This window comes from Bactrocera neohumeralis, chromosome 5, assembly GCF_024586455.1.
Source record: "Bactrocera neohumeralis isolate Rockhampton chromosome 5, APGP_CSIRO_Bneo_wtdbg2-racon-allhic-juicebox.fasta_v2, whole genome shotgun sequence".
Classification (NCBI taxonomy): Eukaryota; Metazoa; Arthropoda; class Insecta; order Diptera; family Tephritidae; genus Bactrocera; species Bactrocera neohumeralis.
Genome location: NC_065922.1, coordinates 14,303,792 through 14,317,084, shown reverse-complemented (window position 1 = coordinate 14,317,084; position 13,293 = coordinate 14,303,792). Strand labels below are relative to the sequence as shown.

General features: G+C 34.9%; 4 protein-coding genes across 8 annotated transcripts; 1 reads left to right on the top strand and 3 right to left on the bottom strand.

Annotated features, from left to right (window-relative positions):
- Window position 1: 1 nt before the first annotated feature.
- On the bottom strand, window positions 2-989 carry LOC126760023 (uncharacterized). The gene is made up of 3 exons (XM_050475350.1): window positions 651-989; window positions 381-593; window positions 2-314 (listed from the first exon to the last, which is right to left on the bottom strand). Exons 1-3 carry the CDS (start codon window positions 787-789, stop codon window positions 220-222), a joined length of 447 nt encoding a protein of 148 aa, XP_050331307.1. The 5' UTR covers window positions 790-989; the 3' UTR covers window positions 2-219.
- A 267-nt stretch (window positions 990-1,256) lies between these two features.
- LOC126760022 (protein-L-isoaspartate(D-aspartate) O-methyltransferase) lies at window positions 1,257-2,487 on the bottom strand. Its single transcript, XM_050475349.1, has 4 exons — window positions 2,296-2,487; window positions 2,097-2,233; window positions 1,799-2,039; window positions 1,257-1,735 (listed from the first exon to the last, which is right to left on the bottom strand). The coding sequence occupies exons 1-4, from the start codon at window positions 2,348-2,350 to the stop codon at window positions 1,485-1,487; spliced, it is 684 nt and encodes a 227-aa protein (XP_050331306.1). The 5' UTR covers window positions 2,351-2,487; the 3' UTR covers window positions 1,257-1,484.
- Window positions 2,488-2,911: 424 nt separating this feature from the next.
- LOC126760021 (tether containing UBX domain for GLUT4) lies at window positions 2,912-5,186 on the top strand. Its single transcript, XM_050475348.1, has 6 exons — window positions 2,912-3,164; window positions 3,222-3,640; window positions 3,698-4,073; window positions 4,135-4,489; window positions 4,560-4,770; window positions 4,855-5,186. The coding sequence occupies exons 1-6, from the start codon at window positions 3,084-3,086 to the stop codon at window positions 5,003-5,005; spliced, it is 1,593 nt and encodes a 530-aa protein (XP_050331305.1). The 5' UTR covers window positions 2,912-3,083; the 3' UTR covers window positions 5,006-5,186.
- A 314-nt stretch (window positions 5,187-5,500) lies between these two features.
- LOC126760018 (FHIP family protein GJ17503) lies at window positions 5,501-13,205 on the bottom strand. 5 transcript variants are annotated; one of them, XM_050475337.1, is made up of 7 exons: window positions 12,751-13,204; window positions 11,721-12,650; window positions 11,261-11,657; window positions 9,599-10,709; window positions 9,011-9,532; window positions 8,346-8,384; window positions 5,501-6,572 (listed from the first exon to the last, which is right to left on the bottom strand). In XM_050475337.1, the coding sequence occupies exons 2-7, from the start codon at window positions 12,470-12,472 to the stop codon at window positions 6,106-6,108; spliced, it is 3,288 nt and encodes a 1,095-aa protein (XP_050331294.1). In that variant the 5' UTR covers window positions 12,473-12,650; window positions 12,751-13,204; the 3' UTR covers window positions 5,501-6,105. The 5 variants fall into 5 exon arrangements, with proteins under 5 accessions (XP_050331294.1, XP_050331296.1, XP_050331295.1 ...); XM_050475339.1 differs by having other exon boundaries at window positions 9,599-10,685; XM_050475338.1 differs by having other exon boundaries at window positions 11,721-12,622.
- Between the last annotated feature and the right edge of the window lie 88 nt (window positions 13,206-13,293).

Genomic DNA, 13,293 nt, shown 5'->3' with positions numbered 1-13,293 from the left:
ATACATGTATATAGGGTTACTATGTCTTTCCTTTTATTTCAGTAGTCTTTTTTACTGGTATATTTATTCCATTAGTTGATCAATTTTTTCTTTATATAATATCTTCAATAAATACAACAATTTTCAAGTGCACTCCGATAATTTAATCATTGTTTCTAACTTAACTTTGTCTCCATTAGTTCTTTCAAGAATTTCATAAAAAAATCTTAAAACCATATTTTATGTTCGATTTAGTTGCTTTAAAAATAGCACCACTAAAATTAAGGAACCCAAACAACCAATCAGTAGCATTGCAATTATGGTCAATATTACACCTTGAAATTAAAAAGATCATAAAATTTACTTAAAATGTCAGAAGATACAGGTGAGGGCGTATATACCTTCTAGAACCAAAAATCCGGTGAGTGTCATCAATAGAGTCGAAAGTCCAATACCCAACATTAACAAAAATGGCAGTAAAAAGGCCAAAAAAGCTGCAAATATACAAATGGCTTTATGAGGATTTCTAACACTCCATTGCACAAGCCTGTCGAGCAATTGATAACCGCCAAGGTCAACCATTACAAATGATGCTAGAAGCTTTAGTTGGACCCCTATAAATATAATATTACACAAATGCCAATGAGGGAAGAACATAAAATGTATCATACATAGTTTCCAGAAAGCATCCAAAATCGTTTTTATTAATATATCCGAATTTTCTTCAGGGCTTTCGGATCCACCAGCTCCTTCAGGACTGGGTGGTAACGTTTGAATTTTGCATTCAACTTCCTTTTGTGGTAGTTTCATACTGACCGTATTAAATCTACTACTTGAAAGAAGTATATTATTTTTGTTTAATTAATAAGTTAATTTTGTTTTTGACCCGATGTCCCTTTTATCCTACATATGCTTCGATGCAATAACTCAATCACCGGTTTCAGCAAATAGACTTGAAGAATCGAAAACATTGAAATTCATATACCTGGACAACTAAAATTAATATAAACAAATGAGAAATTCAGGGTTGCATAAACAATCTTACCGCAGGTCTCTACTAGCAACAAATTATTAAAACTTCGATTGTATCAATAAATTTGATATTATTATTAAGCAAGGTAGAAATAAATTTTAATGGGTAATGAAATGGTTTAATAGGTCCTGTTGTCACTACACTGTTTCAAATCTACTTCTGCCATGACCAAAAACGATTGCACCAATTTAATCTCGAATATATTTGTGTCGTGACCTAGAAAATTTTCAAAAAACAATAGCAATTATATTCCAAGCAGAATTAACAATAAATATATTATTTAAGTAAAGATGTTTTCACATTGTTGATACATGCAATAACTAAGCCTTTTCATATTGTATTGAACAAAATACTTGCTGATAGCGATATGCTATATTTAAGCTCTGCCCTCAATTGGTAGCTTTGTCCATATTTTAAAGATGATTATTCCCATAATTAGCAAACCGATGCATATTTTTAAAGCTAACACTTGTCAAGATCGGTTTAGGTCTGTAAGCGGCACATACATAACACCCATAAGACGTGTTTCTTTTACTTTTCCGTCGGTGTCCTTATCATACTGAGTCATATACTGTTCTCCACCTTCTGGACCAACAGGAACAATTAACCGTCCTCCATGTGCCAATTGCTCTAAGAGTGCGTTTGGCGTTATAGCTGCAGCTGCACCGACATGAATGGCATCATAGGGAGCATATTGTGGGACACCTTTACGTCCATCGCCCTCTGAGTGCATTTGTAAAATATATGTTTAAAGAACAAATTTATTTACTCTTCTATTACTCTCACCAACAATAATCAACCTTCCCGATTCTAGCATTTTTGGATCATCTGTATTTAGGTTTTTTACACTTTGTTGTACGAGTTCAGGCTGATGTTCTATGCCTACAACTTTCGTATTGGGGTCATCTCCTTTTTCTTGAATATATCGCAGAAAGCAAGCTGTTAAGTAACCCGAACCACTGCCAACATCTAAGACACGAGCACCAGGATGTAGATGATCGCGCAGATATTCCAACGCGAAAGCATGCTGGTAAATAAAACAATAAACACTGGAAATCTTTCACAAATAAAATTTTTAGTTTACCATATGAGGAGCTGAAATAGTGACACCATATCCTATCGACTGCGGAGCATCCATATACGGGTTTCGAGGGGAATAATACTTTCTATCTGTCTTCATCATTGCCTGTGCTACAGTTTCAGATGCAATTATTCCAAAATCTGCAACAAGTAGATTGATACAAATGTATATCCTCTTTTCCAAATATTCGTGTTTACACTACCCCTCATTTTGCGAATGAGATCTGCATTGTCTGCACCAACTGAGCGCCAAGCCATTCTGCGAATTGCAGCGCGATGTTTTTCTATAAGTTTTTTAAGCACTTTAAATTTTAAATTTTAATTTTTGAAGAGAAAAGTTGAGAAATTTATTTGCTTGTTTACGGAAAAAACAAAGATGATATTGACCTAGATTAAGGGCCTATGTATATCGATTGTAAAATTCAGTGATGCTCATTTTAACAATTTATTTATATAAAAAATAAGGCCCTTATTTAATCTAAAGGTCACATAGTTAATTATTTACGTTAAATGATACCTTAATCGTATTATTCTAATAATACTACCATAATTTAAGTTTAATATAACTATAATTTAAGTTTGTAAAGCAGACATTATATAGACAGAATTTTGTATCCATTATGTATATAGTTGGCTTAACATTTTTTTAATGTTTTTAAATTGTTTTCGCTTTAAAATCAATATTATCAATATCAATATTATTCTAAATGTTAAATTTCATGTTTATTTTAATTTTTTAAAATTATTGTTCAACACTGAAATCAGCTGTGAATCATGATATTTTCATTTATTTTTATATGTTTCCTTTGCTGTTTCTTAATGAAACAATAACAACATTACAATTCGAATGTTACAATCGCAAATATATGCACTTTTCTGACATTTCAATTTTTATTATTCTACGCTTTGTCTGATTGCAATTTATATTAAGCCGGCAGGCGAAATTTGACGTGGTTTGTAAAATTAAATAAAAACATTTCAAGTGAATAATATGGAAGGAAAGGTGACCGTATTGACACCAAATTTTCGGAGACAAAATGTAAAAGTCACACCTAATACAACCATTCTACAGGTATATTGTTTGTAATCACATTCCTTTGGATCATTGCTCATTTAAAAATTATTTTAGATTTTGGAAGAGGTTTGCCTGAAGCATGGCTTAGACAGCCATGAATATTGTTTAAAGCATCATAATAAAGAGGTTGGTCTTACGCAAATGTTCCGATTTAGTGGATTACCCAACAATTGCTTATTGGAAATGTCACAAACTGAACGCAGAAGAACCGAGTCTGTGGTGAACATCTGCATTCAACTAGAAGATGGTTCTCGAGTTCAGGGAGAGTTTAAACCAAGCAATAGCCTTTGGCAGGTTATAGAAGAGCTTGACTCGGAGGTATTGAAAACTTACTCTAGCCCGGTCGCGATTTATATGCGTCAAGAAATTATTGGAAAGGAACGTATGACCGAAACTACACTGAAATCACTAGGTATCATTGAAGGACGTGCCATGGTGCGTGTTATAAATAAAACTGCTGAAGATTTGAAGTCGTATGTGTGTAACAGAATATATATATAATTGATTTATTGACATTTTCCACTTTAAAGTCAAGCTAACGTCTACGTACCACCAACGGTTAAAGAGAAGCCAAAGGAAGATGAAGAAAAGGGAATACTAACACAAAAAAATTCCATAAAAAATAGTGATAGCGGGAGTGGTGGTTTCAAAATTACAAAAGATTTGGTTCAATCTCTGAAGAAATCAACATCTAATGCAAACACTGAAAACGACGCTGCACTGGTAAATACGACTAGTACAGCGGCGACCAAGGAGAGTGAGCCGGAAAAGCCCAAATATGACTGGGGTTCAGGTGTGGGTTATTCCATACAAAGTTCAAGGCATGAGCAGGATTCCGCAAAGGACCTCAACAATTTGAATGAGGACGATGCAGGCGAAATGGATATTGAACCGGAAGTAAACATTGTAAGTTCTTCACATCATATGTTTATAACATCAATGTTAACTATGATTTTTTTTAATTTAGATCGGCGAACGAAACGCCGTACTATATTCGCTCGACGAGACCCAAACTCAGGCTGAAGAATTGCCTGATTCATTTTTCGATTTAACAGTTGAAGATCTTAAATTAGTATTAAGAGACTTAAAAAAAGCATCTCGAGGTGATGAAGATGCACCGTTACTTACGGAACGTTTGCGTCAATTAGAAGGACAGAAGACAATGCTAAATAAAATTGCGCAGTACAAGAATTGTGTGATAAGAATTCAGTTCCCAGATCGACTTGTCCTACAGGGTATCTTCAAGCCCATTGATAAAGTTTCCGATGTCATGGACTTTGTGCGAAAATTTCTACATGACGATCAAGCAGATTTTCATTTGTGTGAGTGAACGTTATACATTTTAACCTTTACGTTGAGGAACAAATGTTAATTATTACATTATTTTTACAGTTACTATACCGCCGAAATATATTTTACCCATGGATAAAACGCTCTTGGAATTGGATTTCGTACCTACAGCTGTTGTGCACTTTGTCTTCCAAGATAAAGAAGAAAATGCAACTGCAGCTGATGCAACGGTGGAGCCAAAATATTTAAGGTTGGAGTTGAAGGAAAAATTAACCACTGTAGAGGGTGCTTTTTATGCAGCAAATAAACTGCGGTAAGCATGTATGGACTTTCGATTGCACTGTATTGCTTGTGGTATAGACTTTCTGCAGTTAAATCTAATATGTCTTTTTTTTAGGTCAACGGTTGCACGAGGCTCAAAACCTAACTCAAACGATGCTGTAAATGACGCATCACTGCAGGCGCAGAGTGAACGTCGAAACCCAGACACATCATTGGGCGCCATACCAAAAAAACAACGCAATGATAATATCAACAATATAATTTGATCAACATAAAAAATAAGAAACGATTTTTTTTATCGGACCAGGGATAATACTACTTGCTTATTTTGAATTTTATTAGTAAATCGATGTAATCTTTTTTTTATATATACATTTTACATGCATTTTCAAAATAATCAAGAATAACTAATTTTCACACAATAATAATATACAATATGTAAAATCATGTTATACTGTATCAACTAAATCTGGCTTATTTATGGGATTGTATGGATACTTTTTTAATTGAAAGTTTACAGCAAAGTGCATTTTACCACTACACATAAATATATTTATATTACATGTAAATGTTATTTATTATATATATTTTTTCTTTTTTTTGTTTTTGTATAAGCAATGTTTTCAAAAAATACCACATTTTCTTTATATTTGACAATACCTCGCCCTCAGCATAGTTTATATATATTTTTTCTATATTACATCTTGTTCGCTTAGAAAAAAGTACACACGGAGTCATGAGGCACTTTTTGCTTTGTTCGATTTTGTCTTAATATTTTGCGCCTAATCTTAATTTATTATTCTATATCAAAATACAAATCATAAACACGAATACAACTCTTTGATCTTCTCGTTATCAATATATAGTATGCTAAGCAAAATAGATCGCATTTATATAAACTTTAAATTATAACAAATATTAAAATAATTGAACAAGATAATAAAATACTTTGCATATGTTGCAAGCGGTGAATCTCAGAAATTATTTATGAAAGCATCATTAACTTTGTGTACAAATTTTTGTGTAGCTAAAACTTACAGTTAATATTTATTATTATTTTTTTTTGTTTTATATAAAATGGGGATATACAATAAAATTAAATAATATAGGTACAATGTAACTGGAAATTGCTTTTCGACCGATTTGGTGTGTATATATATATATAATCGTTCGTTAATTGGCATTGTTCTTTTCAACCATTTACGAAATTTTCCTTAAGGATAAAGCTTTTATTATACGAATCTGTACAATCGTATGCATATATGTATTGCATACATAAAAAAATGTATATGCGTTTCAATTTAGCGCGCAATATCACTTCCAGTCAGCAACATACCTTACGACTGCGACGCCGTTTACACAACCATCAAATATTTTCATTAATTAAAACCACACTCTGCTCTTGCGCAATCGCGGCCAACTCCTTCAGCCATTCGTCAAGTAGTACAGCACATAAAGCCAGATCACGTGTGCGCTCCGTGCCGCTTGTATTGGCTATAGCGCCCATGGATGAGAGCGAGTCCAAGGAGACGGGTTCCGAACCGGAGCCACCAAGCGTGGTCACACTACTATTCGATACGAGTAGCGTGCCCGCACCGTGTGGTGTGTATGTTGTATGCGTATTGTGCGTGATGTTCGTAGAAAATGAACCGGACGGTGTTGTGCTGCTTGTCATTTGGCTACTGTGCGTTCCAGCGCCTTCGGCTGATTGTTCAGCAGAAGACGCCGTTGAGGATATGGTTGTTAAACTTGTTTCACGCGTGCTTGTGCCGCTTTGCTGTTGTGTTGTTGTGCTATTGCCGCTATTGGCGAAAGGAGATCCCGTTGAACCACCTAAAACAAAATCGGCAGGCGTTAAAATTATAAGATTCGTATGTAGTATATAGAGTATTGTAAAACACAGATTTGTGCAAAAAGTGGGCGAATTGCAAATTTTACGAAAGTGAATAGTTTACAAGTGCAATATGTAGTTTAAGGGTTATGCAACAGAGCGCTATCATAGTTATGATCAAAATAACAACAATAATATTTATACCCTGAACAGGGTATATTAAATTTGCCACGAAGTCTGAGCTCCTATAAAATGTATTTACAAATGAACACCATGATGAGCTGAGTCGATTTAGCCCTTCGTCTGTCTGTTTGTATATACGCAAACTAGTTCCTCGTTTTTCAAGATATCTATATGAAGTTTTGCACATATCCTTTACACCCAAAAAGTTGCGCATTTGTTGAAACCGCCGATATTGGATCTATAGCATATATGTAGCTACCATACAAACATTACACGTCCTTGTTTGGAAAACTTTTTTCCTTGACGAGTTGTCTTCACGAAATTTGGCATGAACTAATGTCCAAGGAAACGGTATAAGCTCTGAAGAAATTGCTCAGATCGGACCACTATAAAATATAATTGCCACACAGACTGATTGGTCAATATCCAGTCTTGTAAGGAAAACTTCTGTATTTGACAAGATAGCTTGATAAATTTTAACATGGATTATTGTCTAAGATAACGGTACAATTTCCGAAAAAATGTTCTGATCGGACCACTATAGAATATAGCTGCCATACAAACTAACCGATCAAAAATTAAGATGAAGATCTTTATATACCCTTTTCTGCAATAAGAAATGTACACGTGAAAGGTGTTATAGCTTTAATGCAGTCAAAGTTAACTTTCTTTGTTTTTTGTTATTGAAAGCGTTCAAATAATTAATTTTGCTTCTGTACAAAATACCCATATACATTTTTTGCAGTGTTGTTTGTTTATTCACAGCTAAAATATAGGGTATTCGTTTAGGAAGACATGCATTATTAAATATTTGGTTTATATACATACATGCATATATTAATAGCTAAATAGTTCAAGCAAAGTCTTTTCTATTTTGAAAAATTTAAGGAAAATTACATTAAAAGCAGTTTTGAAGGTATTTAATTTGTTATTGTAAATTACCAAATATGCACCCTTGTTAAGTCTATATGTTAGAGCTTCTGGCTTAATAAGTAATAATTAATAAATATTTTACTTACTTTCAATAAACTTCTCTACCATCTACTTTATTATGATCTTTAAAAATATTTTTAATACAATAAAGAAGGAAAGAATCGAACTACCAACTCAGTAGGGATTTAAAAAGCACAAGTCATTAGTAAAATGTTTCGACAAAATTAAAAGCAATTACTAGATATACTATGAAGACCAATTATACAATGAAATATAAATCAATAAACTTAAAAAATATTTTTTCTTCATTGAAATATTCTAACGAAACTCGATAGAATTGTAAGTTGACTTCAAATGTTGAAGCAAACATTTCCTACAATTTGATTGGCACTGTATTAAAATGAAGTGTTTTGTGGTTTAAATTTCAATAATTTATCAATGCAAAAATCACAAAAAAAGCACAATATATAGCAACAACAATATATACAGCAATTCAAACTTGTGCTAAATAAAGATATCAACAAACATAAGTACATATGAAGCTATTGTAGTAACTACAAACGCATAAGAAGGTGAAAAGTATAAAATATCAAAATTGCGAACGTTTACATAGTATGCATATAGATAAATCACGTATTTTGTCACTGTGAAATATTTACCGGTGAAGAATGCGTAAATTTGTGATAAGCCAGATGAAGCTAGGAATTCAGAAAATACAAGAAATAATAAAAATAAGTATCTATTTTACCATTGGTCTTTTGCATTTTCAAAAGAGTCAAAAAATCACTTATACATACATACATACATGTGTCACATAGTGGCCTTGACAAGATTCACAGCCAAATAAATATACAATTATTAAATTATTGTTAAAAAAAATAATTTACTGAGAATTTTGTCAAGACCCAAACTTAATATTCAAAGTGTGCAATGTGTTTAAAAATGCATTTGGAATATATGAAAAATTAATGAACTAATATTATAACGTAACAAAAACAAAACACCAAGCCATATGGTGAGACATTCAGTATTTGTAAATTATTTGTATGTAAAAAACTGCAAATAATACCATACATTGGAATCAATATGAAAATAAAAATTATGATTGTGAGCCATAACCAAAAAACAAAACAAAAACAAAAAAAAAACGGTAAAAATTAATAGCGGTAATATGTAAAAATAAAATAAAAAATATTTAAATTCCCATTAACAGAAAGGTATTGCGCTGCTAATTAGTTCAATTGAGACGCGGACAACTTGTGATGTGTGTTGTCTATGTGTGGCAAATAGTATAACGGTTTATGTGGGGGCGTTTACAACTTACCGCTAGCTTTGCGACTAAACATATTCGTAATGGACTTGCTGATGCTTTTGCGCTTATTATCGTTACGACGGAAGGGATCATACGACGAGGAGGGCGTCACTTGTACTGGCGACGCTGACGATATGTTTGCGAATGTCGTTTGTTGACCTAGTCGTTGTTGCTGATGCTGCGGTGGCAGCGTATTTTTGGCAATGTGCACTGGTGAATTGTCACTCGCCTTGCGAGCGTTTATCAAACGAAATTCGCGATCAATGAGATAAGAGCGCGCCACGTCGACGATTTCAAGTGAATCCTCACACATGGGCAGTTCCGCATCGATTTGTTGCTTAAGTATGCGTAACATTTGGTGGAACGATGGTGTATCCGAAGTGATAACTATATCTGGACGCAATAGTATGGAGTGCAACAGCGGTAGCGGATAGCAGGAGAGGCGGGTAATCAGACCAGTGAGATGCAAATTTACATATAAGGTATTGCTGGTGAACGTTTGCAGTTTACCCCATATCGCATTCAAGAAGGGACCTGAACGAGAAACATTTTAATATTTTTTTATATTTGTATAATTTATATAAGATTTAATGTAAATACCTAAGCTTACTGTCCCTTGCGCGAAAAGATCCTCCGAAAAATCCAAGTCGGTGAGCACTAATTCACTATGATTACTTGAGACGCGCCAAATTTCCTTTCTATATTGTTTTTGTAGCGTGCCCAAGCTATTGCCATTGCCGCTACTACTGCCACTATGGTCCAACTCAACTTCGCCAGTGCTCGTGCTTACCATTTGCATAGTAGAATTGGCAGCAGAGTCATTACTTTCGCCGCTTTCATCTTCCACGGGACGCCATCTGAACGATTCATAGCCACTGGACTCACCAATGGACTGCAGGCTGTCCGGTTGCGCTGTTTTCTCCACAGCACTTCTTGTGCCCAACACAGTGTGCGTACTATCATATACATGCGACGCGTCCGACAATGCGCCCACACTGAATTCATTGAAGAACTGTTTCACCAGCTCCAATGTTTGTGCTTGTTGAGCGCGTATATTCTTTGGCGGCCACTTTTGATATTTGTATGCATTGGCCCATTTGGCACAGGCATTCTTGCATTGCGTGATGCGACAATGCGCCTCGAACAGATACGCATGGAAGTTGGCATAGAGACTGGTGCCCGTATGTAAGCCATAGTAGTTCCAATTTGCACCGATCGTTTTACTCATTGTAGACGTTGGCGACGGCAGCGTCGCGTGTGATGGTTGTGTGGTCACGGTGTCGCCAAGTGATTTGTGCTTGGTCAATTCGCGGGCGCGTTTCATTACGTCCGGCGTCAGGTCTAGAAAGAATTCGACGGTATTTACATAAGGATCGATTCTATTGATCTTGTGTCGATGCGAAATCGGTACATGCTTGCCGGGCAGTATGTACTTCAATAGCAGTTCCAGCATTAAATCCTCACAATGTAGGCCAATCAATGTGTCGAACAACGCCATTGTTACCATACACAAATTTGCGTCCGTGGCACCCAAACGGTCGATTAAGGTGTCTAAAATGCGTTCGCCATCGAATTTTTCAGTGTCCAGAAGGAATTTTACAAAAGCGCGCAGTAAACTGGGCTCAGTAACGGACCTGAGTATAAGGTCCAAATAGGACATGGCCGATATTTGTGACTCAATGTTTGTCTGGAAATGTTTGCCTTTCAATGTCTGTAAAAATTATTTATGAATTGTTTCGATTTTTCGCTTGGTGTTGATTAAACTTATATGGGTGAATAACAAACGTACATAAGATCACAGAGAAGTTAGCAAAATAGAAAAATGATTACAAATTAAAATATAAGCAATGAAGTAGTAATGATTAAAACATTTTACATTGAAATAAAAAAAAAAAACTTAAACAAAAAATTAGGTAATAAAAAATAGTTTTTGTCCGTTTTTCTTAGTAAAAAACTCAGAGTCGACATTATAAATCATTGGTATTAAAATTTATTGCTAACGATATCTTCGAATCGGTGAATCACATTCAACGAATAATGTGTTACAAATTTGTATAACAAATGCTTACATATACTTATGTTTGTATGTATGTATAGCCTTAGGTGATTCGAGTTCTTAAATATTTACTTAGAGAGAGATAATATTTTGCACATAAAGGGTTACCTAGCATAAATTAAAAATAATAAAATTGTTCATGAACCAACACCACAGACAAATCGAAGACAATTCGACAAATGTGAAAAGAGCACGCAAATGCTTACCTGTAATATTGCCGGCCCCAGTACCGGGACAATAAAGCCCTGATATAGAAAATCTAATAACTGATTCTTTATCATTTCATGCGCCACTTGCACCACAGCATTGCAGAACTCCAAAGCATTCATAAATAATGTCAGTTCGGGTATTTCCGTCACATCGTCCGGGGTTATGCGATGCCAATCTATCGATGTTAATTCTATAGAGTTCGGTAGGCGTGAATACAAGCCGCCTAGGCCGGTTACCAAAAGCGGGCACATGGATGAATACTGCGCAATGTAGGTGCCGACATTAGAATTTTTCTGCGACAGCGACATGCAGAGTAATAGCGCATCTCGCGCCTGATGCCCGATGCTTCCTTCACGATGCACGTACGGTATAAGAAGGGAGAATATGATGAAACTGTAAACAAATATGATAGCAATAAATATTTAAAAAAACAAACTGCAATATGTGAATGATTACTTGGTGCCAGAACTGTTTCTGCTTGAGCGTTGTATTTCGTCACTGTTTGTTGTTTGCTTGTGTTGCTCCTGCTCCGCCGAAAAGAAGAATAGATCAAGTAGATGCACATTTTGCATTAATACTACGCAGAGTTGGTTGAGCAATATTACTAAACGTTTTTCCAAATCTGCTTGGAAAATTTCACCTTGGCTTGATGCGAGTATTTTCAAAAGTGGCCTTAAGAAAGGCTCATGACAAAGTAATTGATGTCGCGAGTGACTAACAAGTAGTTCATACAATTTAAGTTGTTCTAGGCGTACGGCATCAGCATAACGCCCCGTTGTACGACCCCATTCATAGAGTTTATCTAGCAGATTTTCACTAAGCATATATTCCAAACATGGCGCAGGTGGCGGTGCAGCATCAGTGGTAGGTAGTGCAACTTTATTGCAATGATGTAGTTCCACCAGGAGCAATGTCACCATAAAGTCCAAATGTGATACCACACCTAATACATCGTCGTGAGACGGCAGTCGTTGTGGTGGCTCTGAACGTTGTATGATTTCGTAGGCTTGTTGCCAATGTTTACAAAAGCTATCATAGCATGCTCGCGGATCACAATCTGTCGCAGCGTCGATTGGCCTTTGCCTGAGAGCTGTTGCTGTACTGGAGACACCAGTACCATTGCCATTGGTTGAAGAAAGAAACGATATACCGTTTCCGCTGTTGCGTGTTAAACTCTGCCGCAGGGGGCTAGAACGCAGCCAACTCATTTAGTATGTATGTATTTAAAAGTTATAGATAATTGAACGCAGTAGTTGTGGTTGGCTTAAGATAGCAACTTAGCCTCTGGGTAGAATTTGTTATCAATGTAACATTAGTCACAAATGCGAATAAAAATGTGCACTGGTGTATTTAGCGAACTATACATTTAAAAAAGATAATTTAAATCTAAAAATAAAAATATATTAAAACCATACAATTTAGGATAACAATATAAAAATACACTTGTCAAGGCAGCATAAACAATTACACAAACACAGATACATACCTTTACGCATATTATTATCATCCAATATTATCATTTACTTCGATGTCGATGTGGCCAGTAACGAAAATGGATAGTACACCTTATTTTGATATCTATTTACAGTGTCACTACAGATATTTGCACTTTGAAATAGTAGTTACATTTGAGTGTAGCTCCATGAAGCAGCGAACTAAATTTGTACACCCTTCCTCCACAAGCCCCTCTTGTTGTATCAAAATACTCCACCTCTATTATTCGCACTATACTATGTGTGTTGTTTTCTATAGCAGCATAACAATTTTTCGTTTATATTTTCACTTGAGCAATTTCAAATATTTGTGCATTTTCGAGAACAGATATAGGATTTTGTACGAACAATGTTAAAATATAGTTTTAAAATTTAATTAAAGTACGTTTTAAAACCATATTTAATACGAGCAAATTTTTAATCAACCATCCGAATAGAGGAAAAAGAAAGTCCGTGACTAAAATCACACGTTCACAATAGTCAGAAATGATTGATTCTCGCTAGTGATGCACAAATTTTATAGCAAAAATTTTATT